The 25,650-nt window shown below is 38.4% G+C and overlaps 1 protein-coding gene across 1 annotated transcript in view; it reads left to right on the top strand.

Moving 5' to 3' along the window:
• The window catches only part of LOC140231267 (threonine--tRNA ligase 1, cytoplasmic-like), a 68,459-nt gene that overhangs the window by 25,318 nt on the left and 17,491 nt on the right, over positions 1 to 25,650 (top strand). Inside the window, exons 11-15 of the mRNA XM_072311412.1 lie at positions 4,685 to 4,780; positions 6,491 to 6,561; positions 15,049 to 15,211; positions 17,381 to 17,518; positions 18,114 to 18,191. Coding sequence (XP_072167513.1) covers positions 4,685 to 4,780; positions 6,491 to 6,561; positions 15,049 to 15,211; positions 17,381 to 17,518; positions 18,114 to 18,191 — 546 coding nt within the window. The remainder of the gene's footprint in view (positions 1 to 4,684; positions 4,781 to 6,490; positions 6,562 to 15,048; positions 15,212 to 17,380; positions 17,519 to 18,113; positions 18,192 to 25,650) is intronic.

Raw genomic sequence — 25,650 nt, 5'->3', positions numbered from 1 at the left:
TGAGGGCTTCAAAACTTCTACACAGAATTTTGACCTTTGACTTCTTTGACCTTTGACCTTGATTTTTGACCTGTATTGTACATTTTGCTACCAAATGCTACTCCTTCGCCATTTGTAACCCGATTTCGATTCTGTTTCCTTTATGTGATGGCACTAGGTGAGGGCTTCAAAACTTCTACACAGAATTTTGACCTTTGACTTCTTTGACCTTTGACCTTGATTTTTTTACCTATATTGTACATTGGCTACAAAATGCTACTCCTTCGCCATTTCTAACCCGATTTCGATTCCGTTTGCTTTATGTGATGGCACTAGGTGAGGGCTTCAAAACTTCTACATAGAATTTTGACCTTTGACTTCTTTGACCTTTGACCTTGATCTTTTTACCTATATTGTACATTTTGCTACTAAATGCTACTTCCGGCGGGGACATATATTACGCACCGCGTCATTTCTACTTTTCCTTGTTTATTTTGGACTGTTGATGCTGCAGTAAAAACATCAGAAATTTCATATGAACTTGAAAGTGTTAGGATGAAGACATAAAAAAAAAAAAATCTCGGCAGAAAACAAATACAAGTCTTTTTTTATTGTCACTGGTAGTCACACTTGTGTTTTACAGATTGATAAATCAATAGGTATTATAGTATTGTATTACACATAGTTACAATCTCATAAAAAATGTGACATTCAAACACCTAAATTAAGCTCAACAAATATTGCAGGTGAGTGAGCTTAAACGAAAGAAATATAAAATCATTACATTTGTAATCCTGGGTCTTCGCCCTGGGGCTTCGACTTGAGCTATCTTTAATTACCGGTAAACATTCTTTCCCTGTTCATCTCCAACACCCCAGACAGTTCATGACCTCCAAGAATGCGCCAATACGCGCGGTTTCTTCTGTTGAATGGTCTCTCTCTCTCCACCCCTCCCCATTCCCCAGTCTGGCACCTTGGCATCGTGGGATTTTTCTTTTTTTCTGCGTGATGTTGGTGTTCACATCATGCAGTGTGCTCTATACACACGACACATGTGGAGCAGGCAGGCATAGCAAGTCACCACTCGACTCACCTGCTGGCAGCTTACCGCGAGCAGAAAACAGCAGTTTCTTCTGTTGCCGCTACTTTTACTGCCAAAATACTGGCTTTATCATCACACATTATTCGGCGAGACACACATTGTGTTTTGGAATATAAATGGACTTTCAGTTGGTGTTGGATTGAGGAAGTGTTCGACAGTTATTGAAACTCAAGTCTCCGCAGTCTGTGAATATCGTGGACATGTAATAATGATTAATTTACAGCTTCTGTTGGATTTATTTTTACTTTTTTGTGTTTTATTTTGTTGAAAAGTGATTTTCCGTGATTTTCCGTGTGGATTACTTTTTCCGTTTCAAATGGCCGTTTCCGCGTTTTCCGTCCGTTTTCCGCGATCGCGGAAAATCACTGTCCCTACATTTGTGACCAAACTTGGATGGTAGATGTCCCTTGGGGAGTGGATGGTCACTACGAGGTCAGTGGTCACAAGCATGGGTCAACAAACTTTCAGAGCCCAATGTTAAGTTTTTATGGCGCATTTCTATTACGGGTCATAACTTTTGATCCATAGTTCCGTTTGTGACTAAACTTGGATGGTAGATGTCCCTTAGGGAGTGGATGATCACCACAAGGTCAAAGGTCACAGGCAGGGGTCAATGAACTTTAAGGGCCCAATGTTCACTTTTTATGGCAGGTTTCTTTTTTGCCATAAATTTTTACCCTTTTACATCTCTTTTTATCTGTTATATCCCTTTTTATGCCTCCGCCACGAAGTGGTGCCAGAGGCATTATATTTTCGGGTTGTCCGTCCGTCCGTCCTTCCGTCCGTCCGTCCGTCCTTCCGTCCTTCCGTCCGTAATGAATTTTGTGGACAGGGTAACTACCAAAACCTTTTGAGGTATCCTAATGAAACTTGGCATGTATGTGTATTAGGGGGTGGAGTTGTGCCTATCAACTTTTGGGTGCACATGCTCAAGGTCAAAGGTCAAAGCGTCGAGGTCAAATGCTTAACATTTTACTATTTCCCCCATATCTATGACATGCCTGAAGATATTTTCTTGAAACTTAGTGTATACATGTATTACTCAATCAAGATTCTCTAGTGAAAGTTTGGGATCATGCGGTCAAAGGTCAAAGGTCAAAAGGTCAAGTAAAAAATGTGAAATTTTACTTTTTTCTCCGTATCTTGGAAATAGTTCAAGGTATCTTCATGGAACATAGTATATATGCATGTACTGACTGGCAGTGATTAGCTAGGGAATTTGGGGTTCATGGGGTCAAAGGTCAGGGGTCAAAGGTCAAGGACAACACTTCAAAATTTTACTATTTCCCTCATATTTGTGCAATGCCAGCAGGATTTTTTTATTAAAACTTGGTGTATGCATTTTTAACCTGATAGTGATTCTCTAGAAAGTTTTGTTTTTGCTTTTTGTTTTTTGCCAAAAAGGTCAAAAGGTCAAAGATCAAGTGAAAGTGCTGAACATACTTCTTCCTCCATATCTCGGAAGTGGCTCAAGTTATCATGAAACTTAGTACATATTTATGCATGTTCTGCCTGACAGTAATTCTCTTATGAGTTTTAGGGTCAATGGCCAGATGAAAATGGTAACAATTTACTATTCAATACAGAAATTGCATTTTTTTCTCCATACCTTGAAACTTACTCAAGGCATAAACTTATGAAAGGGTCAAAGTCAAGTTAAAGTCCTTCAATCCCCAAATACGTGCTCTCCTATTCGTCCAATTAAACCTATGTCAAGGAAGGTGAACATTTAACACTTTTGTGACAAACATGTCATTTTGATATTTTGCCAGTTTTGTGAAAATGTAATCACACATTGTCCACATGTACTATAGACCTATTAGGAGAATCATGCATTATGGCGGAGGCATACCAGTCGCCATAGCGACATTTCTAGTTTTTATCTGTTATATCCCATTCGCGTAAAATTTCTTGTACGCGAATGGGTGATACACATTATGGCACTTGCCTTTTTTGATATTATACACGTTTTACCCTTTTAATTGAATGGATGACTTAACTAATAGTGCAATTTCACATCAGGTTCTAACTGGTGTGTTCTAGAATGATAAGATGTAAGGGTAGAACCATATTCTGCATATCCATGTTAATATGACACTGACATCTGCCTGAAGAAATTCAATCATGAAACACATTTAATACCCCGATTGCTTGAGATCGTAACATGAGCCCGGTGTAAACTTATCACTGTCACTCCGATCGTATCACTGTTGTAGTGAGGTCTTGATAAGCGTACCAATATCGCAACACAGTCGGTTCGATCGCAGAAGCAGCCTGTCTTGTCGGCCTGGAAACGCGGCAACAATGTGGCAGAGTCGTATTATCATCGTAGCACTATTGCCTACAGCACAGGTTGAGCGTGGAGAAACCGTAGTGTAATCACCTTGGAGGCCAAAAATGGAGACGGACGGTGATCGCGCCACGATTTGTATTTCAGTTATTTGGTCACCAACCATTTGAAGGGAAACTCCCATGTATGATGGAGTTCTTTCTAAGAATAATTTGAAACAAAGAGAACAGTCGAAAGGTATCGTTCAAAGACTGTTCTGATATTTTGAAGTGCTTCATGATTATGGAAAGCAGTTTTATCAGTCTCACTCACAAATGCAAATTAAAAGCAATGCATCAGGTCGTTGCCTCATAAATCTCTTGTAGATTTGTACCCAAGAGTGTCATAAAACCCATTCTTTTTATTAGTGATATACAAAATGTGTCCCCCTTAACTTGACAGGGTCATCATTGAAACTGGAATAATCTAATGCCAGTGATAAAGATTTGTTTGCATGAATTCATGTAAAAAGGACAAATAAGTTTATATGTGTGCAAGTAAAGGAGTTCTATGAAGCCATGACATCACCACCTTATCTCATTTGCATACCATGTATCAGACTGGCATTAACATTTTCTAAACGCACATATCTTGAAACACTTTTTTTTTTGGGGGGGGGGGGAGGGGTTCTTTGTTTATAGTCAAATCATACAAAACTTTCACTGTTTGGGTGTTTGATTTAATTGCATGTACCAAAGTCAATTTGTGCATGGAGTTTTTATTATCTTAAGACTTATATAATGAAATTTTTGACACACACACACACACACACACAAACACAAATTATTCCTCAGCTGGTTTTCAAGTACTTGAAAAAAAAAATCAAATAGATAACCTAAAAAGAAAATCTCAAAATGCCACTATACCTGCAAATAAATAGACTTAAAAGCTTGATGTAAGATGGATATCGCAAAAACAGCCAATACCATCAAGTTCAGATAAGCGAGACGCCACCTATTGACATGGATGGTGCAAACTTGGCTGGGAGAGGTCATGAAGGCAAATCATTATTAGCATGATATAGAGCAGTTACAAATCAAATAAAATCATACTATGTACATAATGTATGATTCTATGGAATGTTTATCAGAAATGACCCTGTATTATCTATAGTGTGTGTTATCAAAGTAAGCTATGTAGATATGACTGGAATAACTGATGTCCTGCAGGTATTACTTGCACTCTGCATCACATGCTGGGTGTTGTATTTACAAAAAAAAGTGAGAAGGGGCACAGTCTGATGGTAGATACTGTCTTATTTATTTACCTCACAGTCTGAGTACAAGAAGCGAGGCTTTCAGGAAGTAGTCTCTCCAAATATCTACAACAGCAAACTCTGGATGACGTCTGGTCACTGGCAACACTATGCGGTAAGATTTCATAAAGTCAGCTGTAAAGAAAGGTGCAAGGAGTACTTTATTATTGCTGTTAATGTCAAAGTCATGTAGATTTTCAGCACAAATGCAAGAATGACATATACACACAGGTGTATAAAGCTTTTTGAGTTCACGTGAACCAAAGGCTCAAGTGAATTACTGTGATCATTCAGCATCTGTTGTGTGTTGATGTGGAAACAAATAAATTTACACAAAACTTAGTAGGTATCAACTCTAGGATGGTAGAATATACATTTGTACTAATGGAAACTGCTTGCCTTGTGTGAGAGTGAATGGAAGGTGAACTTGTGATACTCCGGTGAGCACTGGACTCACTGAGTCTCTGTTCTTCTGTGATACTGTAAGTACACACTCTCGAGCAGATTTGTGATTACTAATCCATATTTCATTGTGTGTAATTGAGAATGAATATGAGAGAATTATGCTCAGTTGATATGACTTCGCCAGGACTCCACGGATGTCATGCTGCATGTATCAGTTTGTATAGAACAAGTGTACATACTTGAGTATTTATTGACTTTTCTGTGTTTGTTATGTCTTTAGATCTTGTCAGCAATTACTTTGTATTCTTTTGATACCCTTTAGAGAAGACACAAATGCCTGTAGTGTAGATTTTAAACAGCTACCTACTCCAGTCATTGAGAATGTTATGTTTGTAACTTTTGATTAAAAGTTACAGCTTGAGTAGAAGTGATGTAAATATGTTTTGATAGTAATGATGGAGTCCTGCTCTTTAAAGCAAATATTTCCTTTGCAATTCTTCTGATAACTCTTTCTGTGAGGGTACAGAAGACGAACAAGTTGCAGCTGTTACAAACCGTATCCGGGCAATTACCCCCGGAGGGCAATTACCCCTCGGCCAAATACTGGTTAGTGGTAAGGTAAGAGTAAAGATTAGCGTTAGGGTTAGGTTTAGGGTTAGGAGTTTGGGTTAGGGTTAGGATAAGGTTCAGGATTACGATTAGGATTAGGGCCAGGGGAAGGGTGCGGGGTAATTGCCCAGGGGGTAATTGCCCTAGACCCGTTGCAAACATTATTGTGCCTCTCTTAACAATGTTTGTGGGTGTCCACAACGATAATGTGGTTGTATGGGATGGGTTAATGCACTTGGCATGAAGTTGATGGAGCAGTTACTGTAGCTACTTGTAAAGGGCAGTGATGCTGCTCAGTTGCTACCGCATCTGCCTCCCAATCGAAATGACGAAGTTTCAATTCCCAAGTGTAGCAGTACCGTATGTAATCATACCATTCCCGCTGGTAAGAGGCAAAACACACTGTCCCTCAAATAAGACATAAAATGGAGGTGCTGTGTGTAAGAAAGTCACAACTCATGTATGGAAAAAATCTCACTACATTCACTCATTGCAAAGAGCAGGGTGCATAACACGGTGAAGTGGTTTGCCTTACATCCAACTGGAACCTACTGAAGACCAGCTACATCAAGTGCAGATGAATATTGGCTATCCAGCCATCTTGTCAGATGGAAAATTAAAACAAAACAAAACTTGTCTGTACAGGATTGCAAACACACTATGGATTCAACTCTCCTACCTGCCTCTATATGAATTTAAATTACCTGAGTAATGACATGTTAAAAAAAAAAAAAAATGAATAAATCTTATATTTCTATTGGGTGTGAGTGGCCATCACTTCTTCATACCCTATTATGTTTTCTGTCAACAGGAGAACATGTTTCAGTTTGATGTTGAGAAGGAGACATTTGCACTGAAGCCTATGAACTGTCCAGGTCATTGGTAAGTCAAAGTTTTATCTTTATGTCTCCTAGGTGTTTTCATACTAAATGTACAAAATTGTAACCAGAAATTAAGAACAAGTATACTTGTTAAAGGAAAAAAAAAAATGTTTTAGATTTGATTACAAAAAAGGAGAATTGAACTGATAATATATATTTTAAGCAGCTTAGGTTACATGAGCAGAAATTTTGAGAGACTTCATACCATCATGCCCTGTTTATATCTTGTTGTTTGTATGTTTATAATCTTTTACACTACCACTTACTTAGCAACTCAATTCAACTTTTTTTTCAATTCAATTCAACTTTATTTCCACATAATCATTAAAAGGATACAAACGATACATAAAATGTGATATAAGAAACATCAATTGGAATATACAAACTAAAAGAACAATACACATAAGATACCATATTCACCAAAAGGTGTTTCAACAAACACAAAGTGAATTACAAAGAAGGAAATAACAACATAATGGATGATTTGTGGAGGGATCATGAGAAGTTATTATGGAGATTCCATAAAACTTATAAGTAAGATCCCTAAAGGGTACAGAAGTAAAAGAGAGTATTACAGTGTGTGTGTGTGTAGGGGGTATCTAAATGTCATTTAACCGGATACACTTGAAAAATCAAACAAATTAAAATATCATTACAGATACAGAAAACTCTACAGATTCTATGAAATTTTTGTCAACAGGTTCTTTTTCAATTTTCTTTTAAATGAATTCAACATTAAACAATCTTTTATACTACTTGGTAAATCATTCCACAATTTCGGTCCTTGATAAGTTATAAATGAATGTGAAAATTTAGTTCGTCCGTACGGAACTCGAATATGAAATTTTGATCTTGTATTATAATTATGAATATCAATATTCTTTACAAATAATGAACTAAATAACTCTGGTAATTATTCTTTGCTATATAAAAACATAAATATGGCAAGATTATACTCATAGAGTTTGATATATTGGTAAAATATTCAATCTAATAAACAATGGTCTAGAATGAGACAGAAATGATGACTTTGTTATTACTCTAACAGCTCTTTTTTGCAGCTTATGTAATCGCTCTAAGAGATACTTATTGCACTTACCCCAAAGTATAATACAGTAATTAAGATGAGGGAGTACAGTATTATATATCAACAATAATATATTTTGAGGTAGACAATCTCTCAACTTGCCCAAGATACCAACATTTCTTGAAACCTTGCTAAGAATTTGAGCAACATGGCTTTTCCATTTCATTTCTTCATCAAGAAAAATTCCCAAGAACTTTACAGACCTCACGTGTTCTATCTTTGTATCATTAGGGCAATTCCGCAGTTAGGTGGACATGACATGGATAAAAGAAATGTGCCTCTTTATCTTACCCTTTGATCTAGGTATCAACTAATGCCATGGATGTTCACCAATCATTAGGGTCTTTCAAATTCAGTAGATTTTATTTTTCGTATTTATTGATTTTGCGAGATCTAAAACCATCATTTAAAATGTACATGTGGGACTGGGGACACTGAAATTCACTTAAATGCAAATTACAGTGGGTTCCTTTGAAATTTTTTCCTCAAAGTTTTGCTAAAGGGTAAAAGATGAATACATTTAAACACTCCAGAAGTCATGTGACATTTTGTCAATTACAAAAGGGTGAAATGACCTGCGGAATTACTCCGGACAAATGTAACGTTACTAACCGTAACGTTACTAACCATGCTTTTGGGGGTCTAGCTTAAAAATCATCGGTCGAACTGCTAAAAAAATTTGCATGAACATTTGTCATGATGCAATAATTGAAATTAATGCAACACTTTGTTTGAAGTAACTTGAATTTTTGCACACTTTTTGTTACAAAACATTGATTTTTTTGTCATGTCCTTTTTTCGTAACGTTACTAACCAGCCCTTTAAGTTGCTGTAGCTTTTCTAATATTTCTTGGATTGTGTTCATTCTTTTCTGTATCATAAACCTGGGAAGGATGAACATGTTTTTGACATAATTTTGACTTGAAATGAATAAATGGTAATTTAGTGGTAAAAACAAATATCTAAATTTGTTCAAATGTAACGTTACTAACCGCGGAATTGCCCATTAATATATAAGTCTGTGTCAACATTAATTGAATTACTATTATCAAATTTCATAAAATGTGTTTTAATGACATTCAAAACTAATTTATTTACAGAAAACCAATCATTAACTTTAGCCAATTCAATATTCATCAAATCTTCCACTTGATTAACCCTAAAGGGGCCGGGCTTTTTTGGCTATGCTCAGGCCGGGGGGGGGGATTCCGCCCCCCCCTGAGATCTCGGCCATTGGTGGCGCGATCGCGATGAAATTTTGCATGCGTGAGACCTGCGTCATAATCTACAAGATTGTGTCATAAGATTTTTTGAAACAATCAATTTCTAATTTTAATTAATTAATTATGCAAATTAAGCTCAAGATCATATTTTAGCCTAATTAAAAGCATTGAGAGTCTAATTTTTGGTCTGTAAATCTGTTGCTGCATATTCAATGATTGTACATCACAAAAACTTCCAAAATTCATTTCAATTCTTATGTATTTTATTGTTTTCAGAATTTCTTATGTATTTCTTTGTTTTTCAACTTTTGTTTTTTCTTTGTTTTTTCATTGGAAATTGTCACTGACCACTTTTCTACCATAATTAGCACAAAACTAATCAATGAAAGTGATTAATTGTAAAAATAATCAGGTTTTTATGACTTTCACGACAGAGCACTGTTTTCCATAGGAAATGTACACAAAATCACAAAATTGTGCCCATTTTGGGGCGACATTCCGTTACAAAAATGGGCGTGGCTTCGCAAAAGTTCGCGCGGACGTCGCAAATTTGGTCTCAAAAGTTGCGCGAGACTTGAACAAACAAAGTCAAGAAGCCTCGCGACGAGGCCTTCTCGCGTAACAGAATTATAGCGCGAAACGTCGAGGGGGGGGCGGATTCCGCCCCCCCCCCGGCCCTTTTAGGGTTAATATCTTTATGCTTCAAAAATATGTTGGTATCATCAGCAAACATCAAAAATTGCAATACAGATGAGGCAGCAGGCAAATCATTTATATAAATGAGAAATAAAATAGGGCCCAAAATTGAACCCTGCGGAACACCGCAAGATATTGTTTGCATTTGTGAAGAATATGAATTATAGGTAGTATATTGTTGTCTGTTTTCCAAATAACTTTTAATCAGCTGTAATGGTGACCCCCTTATACCGTAAAAATAAAACTTACACAACAAAATTTCATGATCTATACTGTCAAATGCCTTTTTAAGGTCTAAAAATACCCCCAATAAAGATTCTTTCTGTTCTAAGGCAAGATTTAAATTACATAAAAAATCACAAGCTGCTAAAAGAGTAGTGTTTTTCTCTAAAACCAAATTGCTTCTTAAATAGAACATCATTTTTATCTAAAAATTGCAATAATCTCACACTTATACATTTTTCAAAAATTTTAGCAAAACATGTTAACGATGAAATTGGACGATAGTTGGTAAAATCATCTTTTGCACCACTTTTATATACAGGAATAACTTTTGATATCTTGCCTGCATCAGGAAAGACCCCTTTTTCAAAACAATAATTAATCAAAATACTCAAAGGTTTACGTAAAACATGAATTGCTCTTTTAATAACTTTGATATCTATAAAATCATAACCAGGAGATTTACCATTTTTGTCCCCGCCGAACGAGTTCGAGCAGGGGACTATGAAACGGGCTCCATACGTGTGTGTGTCCGTGCGTGCGTCCGTCCGTCCGTGTGTGCGTCCGTGTGTGATCAAAATGTTCAATTTGCTACTTCTTTGTCATTTATGAGCCAATTTTGATTCTGTTTGCTTTATATGATAGCACTACATGGGAGCTCTAAAACTTCTACACAGAATTTCAGTTGTGACCTTTGACCTTGACCTATATTGTACATTTTGCTACAAAATGCTACTCCTTCGCCATTTCTAACCCGATTTCGATTCCGTTTGCTTTATGTGATGGCACTAGGTGAGGGCTTCAAAATCCTACACAGAATTTTGACCTTTGACTTCTTTGACCTTTGACCTTGATTTTTGACCTATATTTTACATTTTGCTACAAAATGCTACTCCTTCGCCATTTCTAACCCGATTTCGATTCCGTTTGCTTTATATGATGGCACTAGTTGAGGGCTTCAAAACTCCTACACAGAATTTTGACCTTTGACTTCTTTGACCTTTGACCTTGATTTTTGACCTATATTGTGCACTTTGCTACAAAATGCTACTCCTTCGCCATTTCTAACCCGATTTCGATTCCGCTTGCTTTATGTGATAGCACTAGGTGAGGGCTTCAAAACCTTTACACAGAATTTTGACCTTTGTCTTCTTTGACCTTTGACCTTGATTTTTGACCTATATTGTACATTGGCTACAAAATGCTACTCCTTTGCCATTTCTAACCCAATTTCGATTCCATTTGCTTTATGTGATGGCACTAGGTGAGGGCTTCAAAACTTCTACACAGAATTTTGACCTTTGACTTCTTTGACCTTTGACCTTGATTTTTTACCCATATTGCACATTTTGTTACAAAATGCTACTTCCGGCGGGGACATATATTACGCACCGCGTAATTTCTACTTTTCCTTGTTAAAACTTAGTACAATATCAATAATCTCCTTTTCTGTTACTGGCATCAGAAAAAGTGACCTAATATATGAACCTTTGAGGTAAGAATGAACAGATAAATCAGTGTTTGCAAAACTAAGTGATACATTTTTACCTATATCCACAAAATATTGATTAAATTTTTCAGCAATTTCCTCTTGACTATAAATCATACCAGAGTCATCTTTGAATTCAACATCTTCAGATACCGTAGCTTTTTTCTTAGCAAGTATGTTGTTAATTAATTTCCATGTTCCAGTACTATTTCCTTTCACATTCAAAAACTTTTGAGTATAAAATCTTTTCTTGGTATTTCTAACAGCATTTGTATACTTGTTCTTGTAAGTCACATAAACATTTTTATGATATTTAGTTGGATTATTTACAAATTTCCTGTATAATATATTCTTCTTTCGATACATTTTTCTAAGATTTTCATCAAACCATTCATTTTTATTGCTCTTAATGCAAACTTTCTTATATGGAAAACACTGATTGTATATGTTCAAAACAATATCAACAAACTTATCATACAAAACATTTGGATCAATACATGCAGAAGATATCTTATCAACATCAGAGAAAATCTTAAAATCAGCTTTATCTATTTTCTCCAAGAATAAACAAATATTGTCTTCATTTATGATACGTTTATTAATATAACTTGATTTCCTCTGCAATACAAATGAATAATTTAGAAAACAAAATACAGGAAAATGATCTGAAATGTCACAGACAATAGAACCAGATGATACATTACATACGCTATTCACAAAAATATTATCAATCAAACTTTTGGAAGTTTCTGTAATTCTTGTCGAACTTTCAATCAGAGGTTCATATGAATATGATACTAATATTTCTAGAAATTCACTAGCAATATTACAACTGTCAACTTTGTTTAAGTCAACATTAAAATCACCAAGTATAACACAATCTTTTCCCTCTTTATCCATTATATTCAGAGACTCTCCTAATTTTTTATTAAATTCTAATACAGATTGATTAGGAGGCCGATAACAAACCCCTACAAGCAAACTTTTATTTGGTTTTGATATTTCAATAAAAAGCGATTCACATACATTTTCAAATGTACTTAAATCTTGTCTGACTTTAAAAAACAATTGATTATTAACACATAATCCAACACCCCCTCCTCTTTTATGCTCACGTTCTGATCCAGCAAATGTATAACCATGGAACATATGAGGAGGTAGAGCATTGTCACTAAGCCAAGTTTCTGTAAGTGCTATAACCTTGAATGGACAGTCAATCTGACTCAACGTAGCTTCAATCTCACTGTAGTTCCTATTCAAACTTCTACAATTAATGTGCAATAAAGAAAATAATGTATTTGGATGTGACTTAGACAGTTCGCTGAATTCAGTGATGCTATACTGATTACCAATATCCATACTTATGGGTAAAGGTCGATATTACGTGAAAGAACCTGACATCTGATGATTCATAAGTTACGTATAAAATTGTAAGCTCAAAATGCAAAATGTAATGACAGAAAAGTTTTGATGGGTTAACACTATTTGAAATTACACAAAAAAAGATCAACATGTACATATAACAAAGAAATACTGATCATAGGGAAGATATACATATGAGTGAGCTAGATCAACTCACCAGGAATTTACAAATTTCATCTCTTTTGACTGACAAGAACCTGTACTACAAAATGTGTACAGCGCTTATGTAGCCCTGTATCGTGGTGTGACTTTTGTGGTCATAGACTATGCCTCACTTTCACTGTGTGAGACAATGAAAAACCATTCACGGAAGTAGGTCAGCATGAAGAAGAGGAAGAAAAAATGTTGCTGCATGTAATGATAAGCATTACTGTTGTCATCTATTGTTACTTGGGCTGGGAAGGTTGTTCAGGTCTTGAATTGTTGCTATGAGTTTGGTGATTTTGTGACTAGTATTCGTCTTCAGGAGGGCAATGATCCTGCCATCTGCTGTCCATGCCTGATCAACTGCTGGATGTGCTATGGTTGACTTGAGGAGCTGGAGTTTGGATGTAGTGAGGTCTTCACTTATACTGATGCCAGTTTTCTTCAATTTTCTCCTACGGGTGATCATGTTGTGCCTGGGCTTGTAGCTCGTGAATTTGACTAATATTGGCCGTGGGTGATCCTTAGGTCTCCCTCCTTGCTGTCCACTTGCCTCAGCTTGGTTTTGACGCGTTTTGGGCTTCCCGGTCCTGTGTGAGCGTTCAATATCAGCAGGTGTGACATGGAGACCAAGTTTTTCCGCAACACTGATCACGAGTGGATCAGTGTCTTCATCTTTGGTCTCTGACATTCCAAAAATCCTCAAGTTGTTGGGTCGGCCATATTTTTCTAGGTCATCACATCTATTGCTGAGTCTGCAGCACATTTCTTGCTCACTTTTGACACTTTTCTTCAAATCAGCTATCTCCTTCTCTTTCAACGCAAGCTTCGATTCAAGATCAAGAATTCGCCCTTCGTCCTCTTCTCTTGCTGCCTTCAATGCATTTAGCTTTTCCACTAAAACATCTGGGGGGCGTTTCATCAACGAGTTCGTCGGAGGTTTTCACCGACGAATTTGCTATCAGCCAATCAGACGCAAGGATTTACACTGACAACTGTTAAAAGCTAATGAAATCCTTGGTCTGATTGGCTGATAGCAAATTTGTCGGTGAAATCTCCGACGAACTGGTTGATGAAACGCCCCCCAGATACCAGACCTCGGATTGCATTCAGGAACTTAGTGTTGCTCAGAAGAGTGTCAATGGTTTCCTGCATATTCATGCTGTTTCTTGTTCCAGGAGCCATAATCTTGTACAGCTCAGAGCTTGTGCAAGCTGAGAAAGCAGATTTCAAAAGAATTACTTAGTGCAAGAAAAGCTCTTTTGTGATTCCCCAGCTGAAGTCCAGATATCAACAAAGGCCACAGACCACCAGAGTCCAGCATTCAGTAGGCATGAAAAGAGTTACTGAAGCTTACAACGGGTACTCTGAATAGTAGCAACTGGGACTCTCTAAAGCACTCGCAGTACACTAAAATGACTGCCTGGGACCATGAACAGCAAGAGCCGGCTTCCTGGCAGAGCAAACTCATTCAAACTTTGTCCAAAACTCAGCCCTGAAAAGCTCATGTCAGCAACCAAATCAGTTCCTGGTGTACTATGATCTTCCCTGCTCGCTGTGGTTAAAGGGGAAGGCTAGTAACTGATCAGTGGGAATCAGTGGAAATGCTGGGAGATGATTGTTCCAATTCTTGTGGGATTCATTCAAGAGTTCATTGTATATCTATTGTTGTGTGAAAATGATTTGCTTCAGAACGGTCTCATATTCAAGTAATGTGCAGATTAATGCACCGTCACTGACCAGGGACGCTAACCTGGAAGCATTAAACTGCACATTACTTGAATATGAGACCATTCTGAAGCAAATCATTTTCACACAACAATAGATATACAATGAACTCTTGATTGAATCCCATAAGGATTGGAACAATCATCTCCCAGCATTTCCACTGATTCCCACTGATCAGTTACTAGCCTTCCCCTTTAAGTCGTGAAGTTCATTTTTGCTGATTTAAAGGAAGAAAAGGTTGACAAATTGCACGAGGACAAACACTTGCCCTTCAGTGATGAAGTTCTTTTTGAATGACTGAACTCTTTTTGAATGAATGAACTCTTCACCGAAACCTATGATGTTCATGTCCTTTTGGATGAGTATCCATGAAATTCCCAAGAATAGATCACATACTCATATTTTTGTTTTTCTTGTGTGGGACAAAGAGCTCTTGATTAGCATTAACAGCATTCAAGTTTCCATTCTTTGTCACAGTCTCATCTTTGACAACCGCCCACGTTCATGGAGGGAGCTTCCACTTCGCATGGCTGACTTTGGTGTTCTTCATCGCAATGAATTGTCTGGCGCCCTCAGTGGTCTTACCAGAGTCAGGCGCTTCCAGCAGGATGATGCTCACATCTTCTGTCCTCAAGACCAGGTGAACAGTTTGTAGACATGTATGCAAAATGAAACACAACACAGTCTTAAGACCAGGTAAATAGTTTGTAGACATTCAGAATGAAACATAACACAAGTCTTCAGATGAGGTGAATAGTTTGTAGACATTCAGAATGAAACATAACACAGTCTTCAGATGAGGTGAATAGTTTGTAGACATTCAGAATGGAGCATAAACAGTGTTCAGACCAGGTGAATAGTTTGTAGACATTCAGAATGAAACAGAACACAGTCTTCAGATGAGGTGAATAGTTTGTAGACATTCAGAATGAAACATAACACAGTCTTCAGACCAAGTGAATAGTTTGTAGACATTTAGAATGAAACATAACACAGTCTTCAGATAAGATGAATAGTTTCTAGACATTCAGAATGAAACATAACACAGTCTTCAGATGAGGTGAATAGTTTGTAGACATTCAGAATGAAACAGAACACAGTTTTCAGACCAGGTGAATAGTTTGTAGACATTCAGAATGGAGCATAAAACAGTCTTCAGATGAGGTGAATAGTTTGTAGACATTCAGAATGGTGCATAATACAGTTGTACAGCCTTCAGACCAGGGGAATAGTTCATAAACATTCAGAATGAAACATCACACAGTCTCAAGACCAGGTGAATAGTTTGTAAACATGGACAATGGAGTCTAATACATTTTTCAGACTCTGGGGGCTGGAATAGATGAGGTTCCAATGATGTCACCAAGTCATGCTGAGGGGCAAAAATTGCGTTAAGGGGACCCCCATACGAGTGGGCAAGCGCGTAAGAATTACATAACCACGTCTCATGATAGGCAGGCGGGTATACGCTAAGCGTACACCGCGCTTGAGCCATGCGCGTAATACGCATGAAATTTACTTTTGCCCCTCAGCCAAAGCGTCACAGAACCTCGTCTATAAAAGAAAGAGAAAACAAACAAAACATGTTGGATGGTTTTAAAGAAGTCGGACCTTGGATCTATCAGCTAAGTGCTTCTCATTGTGCCAGTGAGTCCCAACTTACTTGTACACTGTACTTTGTGTAGGGACCCCCTCACAAGCCTTGCTTCTTAAGGGGCCCTAAAACCATTCATGTTTTTACTCACGTACATGAATAGTTATATCTGTGTTTCATGGAATCTAGATATATGTTTAGTTTTTGACTAAGTTGAAGTATTGAATGAAGTTGCAGTTGAAGTTAACCCTATTCTAACTGGGTCAATTTGACCCCCCCTTCAGATCTCGGCCGCCGATCGCGCGATCGCCGCAAAACTTTGCCTGAACATAGAGCCGGATGTCAACTACAAGATTACATGGTCATACAATAGAAAAATTTTGATTTCATATTTTTTAATAAATTAATTATGCAAATTAACGCATGAAATCATATTTTCACCTATAACTCCATCAAAAAGACTGAAGGATTATTAAATTTTTGTGTCAGAGTTCCTCAAGACACATCAAACAATTTTCTAGTAAAAAAATAGCGCAATCAAAATCATTTTCTTTTGTTTTTATTGTTTTGTTAATTTCTTATGTATTTTATTGTTTTTTCGATCTTTTGTTTTCTATTGCTTTTTTGCCAAAATTTGTTGGAGGCACTTTTTCAAGCTTATCTACATTAAAATTGATTTATTTCAATGGTTAAAAGTTGAAATAATCTAATTTATATCAATTAAACAAAAAAACACAGTTTGCATTGGATTTGCACACGAAATCATGAATTCGAGCGTTTTTCGGGTTGACATGCATATGCAAAACATTGCATAACTTCAGAACGGTGTACCCGGACGTCGCAAATTTGGTCTCAAAATATGCGGGAGACTCGAATGAAAAAAGTCATGAAACGACGCGGCAAAATCTTTGCGCGTTGCGGAATCATGGTGTGAAACGTCGAGGGGGGGGGGTCAATTTGACCCTCCCCCCCCCCCCCCCCCCAGTTAGAATAGGGTTAATGTTGAAGATGATACACAGAAGTAATGAGTAATTTGCACATTGTTGAATCAAAGTTGAATCAAACTTTGTCTGCTACACTGACAAGATAAACTCTCAAACTGGACAATATTCGTGTGAGTCTGTATGCAAACATGAAGTTTCCCTTTCCATCCAGTAGTTTGAACACTGTTGTCATGTCATGCCTTGTGAAATTTGAATCCATGGGTGCTTCCAGATTGAGACAGAGATAGCTGGCTGCTTGGATTTCTTGAAGTCTGTGTACAGTGTGTTTGGATTCACCTACAAACTTGTTCTGTCTACACGACCTGAGAAGTTCCTAGGAGAAATAGAGGTCTGGGACAATGCTGAAAAGGTGAGGGAATCTATTCGTGTTTGGCTGTTGATATACCACTGAACTATTACTATGGCAAACTAAGGAATATTATTTGTACTTGGCTAGTGTGTGTTTGTACCATACTGACAAGCTTTATACATAGTTGTTCATATTCCTCTGTACTGTGTGACTAAGGCAGGAATTTTATTTATGTCTGGCTATTTGTTACATGTGTACTATGTTTACAACATTTTTATTTCATTACAAGTTTGCATATATTTTGACTATCTCTAAACTGTTTTAAAATGACTTGTCTTCTCAAGGTCAATTAAATCTGGTCTTTCAATTCCTGTAGAACCTGTCCAAATGGTCACAGTTTATGTGAGACTTGGTATCATTAGTGTTTTGTGTTAACTTACTCTATTGTGACAATGATTGTTAATGAGTAGGCGAACCGTGTTAGCGGCTAATGATACCTAACTTTAATATGTGGATGCCAGCAAGAATGAATTACCAACTCATACCTGATGATACTGTCTGCTACTATGTCAGTATGATTTGATGTGTAAGTCTACATTGTATGTTGTCAGCAAATGTTGCTGACTAACCTCACTGTATGGATTCTTGATGATAGCAACTTGCCCGCAGCCTGGATGCATTTGGGGAGGACTGGAAACTCAACCCTGCTGATGGAGCTTTCTATGGGCCCAAGGTATGTATACTACTCTAATCTGTCTTGTGTGCTGGGATGACTATAGTACATGTTTGTTTAATTTGGTATGTTTACACAGGAAATTCATAATTTATACAGATATCCCCATTTTTGTCTCGCCCACCGGAGGTGAAGGCGAGACTAAGGGATCCAAATGGCGTCCGTCTTCCGTCACGAATGTTAAAGTTTTTGTGCAAGACTCTCTTATGATGCATAACTTGGCAACTGTTACAGCAATGGCAGCCACACTTGGATGATAGAAGCACTAGGGGTATCTTCCTGTTATGGTGTTGTCGGAGGTCATGTGATGATGTCAAAGGTCATTTGAGGTCATATATTAAAGAGTATGTGCAAGGCTCTCTTTTCTATGTTAAAGTTTACTTGCAAGACTCTTATCACACGTAACTCGACACATGTTGTGACAATGGCAATCGAACTTGGGTGATGGATGCACTTGGGGTACCTTCATGTTGTGGTGCCGTAAGAGGTCACATGATAAGGTCAAAGGTCATTTGAGGTCGTACGTTAAAGTTTACTTGCAATACTGTCACAGACGGGTCAACAAACTTTTAGGGTCCAATGTTAAGTTTTTGTAGCAAAAAAAGCTGCTGAAAACTGCTTATCCAATAAGGGCGAGCCAATGGAGTAAAATGGAGTCAAAAGGGGCCTGAGCTTTCGATCCTAGCAGAATCTTCGTCAGAGGCAAAATGACAAACATGCAGGGAAAGCAATCACATATAAGGACTTACACAACAAGAACAGACAGGGACAAGCTGGGTACACAGAACAAAGAAACAAAGGAGAGGGAGGTCATGGGCAAGGAGCCCAACAGGTAAAAGGAGGGGGATTAAAGCAGGAGGGTGGTCAGACAATAGGCAGAGGAGAGGGGACAGACAAAAGGCAGAGGGGGTCAGTGATGATCATGAGGATCAAGGAGGCAACCAATGAAGGAAAAGGATGAATAGGGAGGCAACATCAAAGAAGATAGGGAACACCAGAGGGATAAAGAAAGGGAAAGAGTGAAAAAAGCAACAGCAAGAGGAAGGGAGGGGGGGGGGGGGGGGGGGGCTGAGCAAACAGTGAGCCCTGAAAGGTGTACCAGGAGGAGGCAACAAGGGGAAGAAATCAAACATATCAAAGTGTATACATATACACACACAGTAATAATAATGACAATGAAATAACAGTAATGAAAAGAATATTGATAAAAGAAATAAAATAAAGCACATATGAAAAACTGGGGGAGAGAAAACTGTATACATTGTAAGTACACAAAAAGCAGGCAAGGCAAGATAAGCACAAGTATGTGTAAACAAACAAAACCGGGTGTGTGTGTGTGTGTGTATAGGTAGAAAAGGCTGTATAAAAGAGACTCGGACTAGAGGAAGGAATCAATTGGGGAAAAAAGGGTCTGCAAATGGAAAAAGGCACAAAGAAAGAACAAAATGAAATTGAAAAATGAAAAAGCGAATAATAATGGTGATAGTAATAAAAAAAAAAAAAAAAAAAAAAAATATATATATATATATATATATATATATATATATATATATATATATTTTAGAGATATAAGAGGTGGTTAGTCATTTCCCTCCTGGATGTTGAGGCCATGGGGTTGGATGGTGTGAAGTCGTCTCATCCAGAGCTTCTCTCTGCTGGTTCTGACTGTGTCTGGACGAGTGCCTAAAGATTCAATGCCCTGTAGAGTCATATCAGTGATGGAATGATCGGGTAGATTGAAATGGTGGCCCACTGGAGTGTCGAGCTTGGCTGTGTTGACAGTAGATCTATGTCCGTAGAAGCGTCTTTTGAGTGTTGTCTTGGTTTCCCCAACATACTGGATTCTACAAATTCTGCAAGTGATGAGATACACGACATTAGTGGTGGTACAAGTGATGTTTCCCTTTGTGTGGTGAGAGAGGCCGGTAGAGTTGCTGGTGAAAGAGTCACTCTCATGGATGTGTATGCTACAAATGATGCACCTGCTGGCTGAACATTTGAATGTGCCATGCTGTAAAGGAGAAGAATTGTCAGTGAGGGAGGGTACTTCAGCACGGACGATGAGATCCTTGAGATCACTTGCAGAATTTGTAGAATCCAGTATGTTGGGGAAACCAAGACAACACTCAAAAGACGCTTCTACGGACATAGATCTACTGTCAACACAGCCAAGCTCGACACTCCAGTGGGCCACCATTTCAATCTACCCGATCATTCCATCACTGATATGACTCTACAGGGCATTGAATCTTTAGGCACTCGTCCAGACACAGTCAGAACCAGCAGAGAGAAGCTCTGGATGAGACGACTTCACACCATCCAACCCCATGGCCTCAACATCCAGGAGGGAAATGACTAACCACCTCTTATATCTCTAAAATATATATATATATATATATATATATATATATATATATTTTTTTTTTTTTTTTTTTTTATTACTATCACCATTATTATTCGCTTTTTCATTTTTCAATTTCATTTTGTTCTTTCTTTGTGCCTTTTTCCATTTGCAGACCCTTTTTTCCCCAATTGATTCCTTCCTCTAGTCCGAGTCTCTTTTATACAGCCTTTTCTACCTATACACACACACACACACACCCGGTTTTGTTTGTTTACACATACTTGTGCTTATCTTGCCTTGCCTGCTTTTTGTGTACTTACAATGTATACAGTTTTCTCTCCCCCAGTTTTTCATATGTGCTTTATTTTATTTCTTTTATCAATATTCTTTTCATTACTGTTATTTCATTGTCATTATTATTACTGTGTGTGTATATGTATACACTTTGATATGTTTGATTTCTTCCCCTTGTTGCCTCCTCCTGGTACACCTTTCAGGGCTCACTGTTTGCTCAGCCCCCCCCCCCCTCCCTTCCTCTTGCTGTTGCTTTTTTCACTCTTTCCCTTTCTTTATCCCTCTGGTGTTCCCTATCTTCTTTGATGTTGCCTCCCTATTCATCCTTTTCCTTCATTGGTTGCCTCCTTGATCCTCATGATCATCACTGACCCCCTCTGCCTTTTGTCTGTCCCCTCTCCTCTGCCTATTGTCTGACCACCCTCCTGCTTTAATCCCCCTCCTTTTACCTGTTGGGCTCCTTGCCCATGACCTCCCTCTCCTTTGTTTCTTTGTTCTGTGTACCCAGCTTGTCCCTGTCTGTTCTTGTTGTGTAAGTCCTTATATGTGATTGCTTTCCCTGCATGTTTGTCATTTTGCCTCTGTTAAGTTTTTGTGGCGCATGTTGATTATGGCTCATAAATTTTGATCCCTTTGTCTGTTTGTGACCAAACTTGGATGGTAGATGTCCCTTGGGGAGGTGAAGGTCATCACAAGGTCAAAGGTCACATACAGGGGTCAACAAACTTTAAAGGCCCAATGTTAAGTTTTTATGGCGTGTTTTGATTATGGCTCATAACTTTTGATCCCTTTCCTTTGTCCCTTTGTGACCAAACTTGGATGGTAGATGTCCCTTGGGGAGGTGAAGGTCATCACAAGGTCAAAGGTCACAGACAGGGGTCAACAAATTTGTAGGGCCCAATGTTAAGTTTTTAAGGGCGCATTTCGATTGTGGTTCAGAACTTTTGCTCCCTATGTCCGTTTGTGACCAAACTTGGACAGTAGATGTCCCTTGGGGAATTAAAGGTCATCACAAGGTCAAAGGTCACAGAAAGGGGTCAACAAATTTTTAGGGCCCATTGTTAAGTTTTTCTGGTGCGTTTCGATTATGGCTCATAACTTTTGATCCCTTTGTCTCTGTGTGACCAAGCTTGGATGGTTAATGTCCCTTGGGGAGTTGAAGGTCACCACAAGGTCAAAGGTCATAGGTGGTTCAATGAACTTCTGGGAGTTAGAAAAATATTAATTTTTTGTACGCGAATGGGCGAGACACAATTTGGCACTTGCCTTGTTGGGCTACAAATTGTGATCCTCAGCAAGACATTTTGATAAGATTCAGCAAAATTGTGAAATGTCAAATGACTTAGTTTTGCCAAGGATATCGACCAGATTTTGATGACGTCACAAGTTGCCTATGCCCTCCGTCAACCCACCTTGCGCTCCAAAGGCCAGCGGGCACATGTCTTACTTCCTACACGGTGTGCAGTGTAGCTCGATCCCAAACTATTGCTTGAAGGAAAGTGGAAGATGATCTTCTTGTTCTGAGTTTCAGAGTGGAAATCAAAGAAGAGGAGGAAAGAAGAGATGATACTAAGTCATGATTCTGGGATTCAAACAGTTATGACATATATCTAGGTGATTTTGATGCGGAAAGAGACGATATGCAACCAAGATGCCGCTGCTGATGCCATTATTATGGCATTATTATGGGTAGAGTGTCAGCTGCATTGAACAGGGGCAGACCAAGCCATTTGAATGATTGTGATGATAATCAATAAGGGAGGACAGTTTGCGAGAGAGAAAAACTTGTCACAACTTAATTATTGACTCTAGTAAAATTGAGAATCGGTATGCATGTCGTTGTTGTTAGGTGCTATTATTGTATTTTCCCTTGTTTTTGTTGCACCTATAGCTCTGACCACATGCGGTGTACTAGACCTAGACTGTCCATTGCATGCTACATGGGTGATGTAATACAGTACATTACATGCATCAATATGAGTCGCTAGCGCACTCCCTTAATTAACAGCTGCTACTGTGAGGTTGGCCTGCTGGACAATACACACACTTGTGTACTCATGTACACATGCCAGACTGCTGTCACATGGCTGTAATTGAGCAGGAGCGTGACTTGCTGAGGCTCAGTGATAGGGTGCAATTAACTCACCAAAAGCTTTGGCCTTGCTACCTGATTTGCATAAAGTAAACAATGTGTTTACACAAAACTGCTGGAGAAGTGTTGCAGGACAATGGCACCTCAGAAGCCATCAAATGATAAAATCTATGCAGCTAATTGAAGGAGAAACTATTCTCTAACTTGCAATGTTAGTTATTTTGAGTTTGATTGAGGATAAAGCTGTGAAATTAACGTCGAAACTTAGCTCCCCAAAAAGAAAATGAAACTTTGTTATATGACTTAGGATAGTATTTCCATACTTTTTTCCAAATATCTTTTTATGCCTCCGCCACGAAGTGGTGCCGGAGGCATTATGTTTTCGCGTTGTCCGTCCGTCCGTCCGTCCGTACGTCTGTACGTCCGTACGTCCGTACGTCCGTACGTCCGTACGTACGTCCGTCCGCTTTCGTTTACGCGATAACTTGAGTAATATTTACTGGAATTTTACCAAACTTGGTCCAAGTATGAAGTATGATGGGGCAATTATTTGATTAGATTTTGGGTGAAATCGGCTGAATGTCAAAGGTCAAAGATCTAGGTCAAATCATGAATTTGTATCCGTTTACGCGATAACTCAAGACTGGATGGAGCAAATTTCACCAAACTTTGTTGGAGGATGATGTATGATGGGACAATTACTTGACTAGTTTTTCAGTGAAATCGGACAGAGGTCAAAGGTCAAAGATCAAGGTCAAATCCTACAATTTATCTGTTTACGTGATAACTCAAAACTGGATGAAGCAGCTTTCACCAAACTTGGTCCAAGGATGATGTATGATGGGACAATTAGTTGAGTAGATTTTAGTGACATTGGCAAGAGGTCAAAGGTCAAAAGGTCAAGGTCAAATGCTACAAATGTTGCAATTTCCCCCATATCTATGCAATGCCCGAAGGTATTTTTTTGAAACTTGGTGTGGACATGTACTACTGCGTAAAGATTCTCCAGAGAGAGTTTCATGTCATGAGGTCAAAGGTCAAAAGGTCAAAGGTTAGGTAAAAATGTTGCAATATTACTTTTCTCTCAAATGCTTCAATGTATCTTCGTGGAACTTGGTACATATGCATGTACTGTCTGGCAGGGATTATCTAGGGAATTTAGGGGTCATGGGTCAATAGTCAGGGGTCAAAGGTCAAGGTCAACTCCTCAAAATTTTACTATTTCCCTCATATACTAGTATATGCAATGCTTGCATTATTAGTTTCAAAACTTAATACATGCATTACCTAATGGAGATTCTCTGGGAAATTTCCAGCCAGAAGGTCAAAGGTTAAGGGTCAAAGGCCAGGTTTCAATGCCCCCCCCCCCCAAAAAAAAAAAAAAAAAAAAAAATCTATTTTGTACCGTCATCACACTCTTTCTTCGTACCTTGGAAATTACTCATTGCATAAACTTTCCCCAAATTCCCCAAATATGTGTACCTGCACTCTTAGAAAATTACAGCAAACCCAGTTCAAGACATTTCTGACAAACCTGTCATTTCAATATTTTGCCAGTTATGTGAAACTGTCATGGATCACACATTGTGAAGACATTGTACTATACGCCTATTGGGAGAATCATGCATTATGGCGGAGGCATCAGTCGCCATAGCGACATTTCTAGTCTGTCATACACCGCTACAACAAAAGGATCCTAAAGTTGCTGACGGCTGAGCCGAGAAAATTGAGTCTGAAGTCACATCATCAAAATTGGTCAAAACAGTCGGATTTCTTGTTTTTGGCATATTTTTGTAGTCTAGTGTTTGTTTTATCATCTGCCGAAATTTCGAAGCTAAATGATCAAAGGAAAGGCAAGAAATCGGCGTTTTTCTGGGCCATGATTTTCTGACTTTCAACATAACAGAAACGTGTCCGAAGATTTGGATTTAGCGCTGCAGCTAGAGTCCGCCCCTAGCAACGAGGGAGTGATCTTATTGGTCATTGCGTGGCATCCTAATTACTGATTGGTCGTGAGTAGACCGCTTGCGCTAAGCTTGAATGAACATTGTGGACGTCGCTAGGAGCATGCCTTCTATTGTCGAGTGGTGAAAACTGTTTCGCCTACCCTTGATCATGATAGTGTCGGAAAGAAAACTTTGAAGGCGTTTTTCTTGAAACTCTGATTTCCTCAACCAGTTGACATGCGTTAATAAAATCATTGAAATCACCGCAACCGAGTGCTTTTATGAGTTGTGCTATATATGAAATTAAAGTAGAAGAGTAAGGGAATAATGTCATGTCATTTTCAGAAAATTGTCCTCCCCTGACTTTTGGAGCCTTTTGTTGTAGTGGGTCACATATTTGTCGCACGGTTATGTTGGGTAAAAATCGAGATCGCTGTCCTTTGTGACCCATAGTGTAAGCCTTATGCAATCCCTTGTATTGGTTTTTGAGCTGCATGAAACAGTTGACACAAATTGCAGGGTTCGTCTCTCATCCACTCAGCACCTTGTGGACCTAAACCGAACCCTGTTGCCGTGCGCCAAACCTGACACCGCTGATTGGCTAAGCGTGCGCTGACCAGTAGAGAACGCATGTGCATTAGGATGATGTACATCGTAGTTGTACATCTAGATGTGCATGTTCAGTATTTTCTCTAATAATTTGGTTGTCTATTTGATTTTATCGTAACTACTAATTGCGCCATCACAAAACTTTTCAGGAAGTGAGTCTGAGGTATACAGACT

This window comes from Diadema setosum, chromosome 7 (genome assembly GCF_964275005.1).
Source record: "Diadema setosum chromosome 7, eeDiaSeto1, whole genome shotgun sequence".
In the NCBI taxonomy this organism is placed as follows: Eukaryota; Metazoa; Echinodermata; class Echinoidea; order Diadematoida; family Diadematidae; genus Diadema; species Diadema setosum.
Note: the sequence above shows the minus strand (reverse complement) of the source record. Positions and strands in the feature narration are given on the sequence as shown.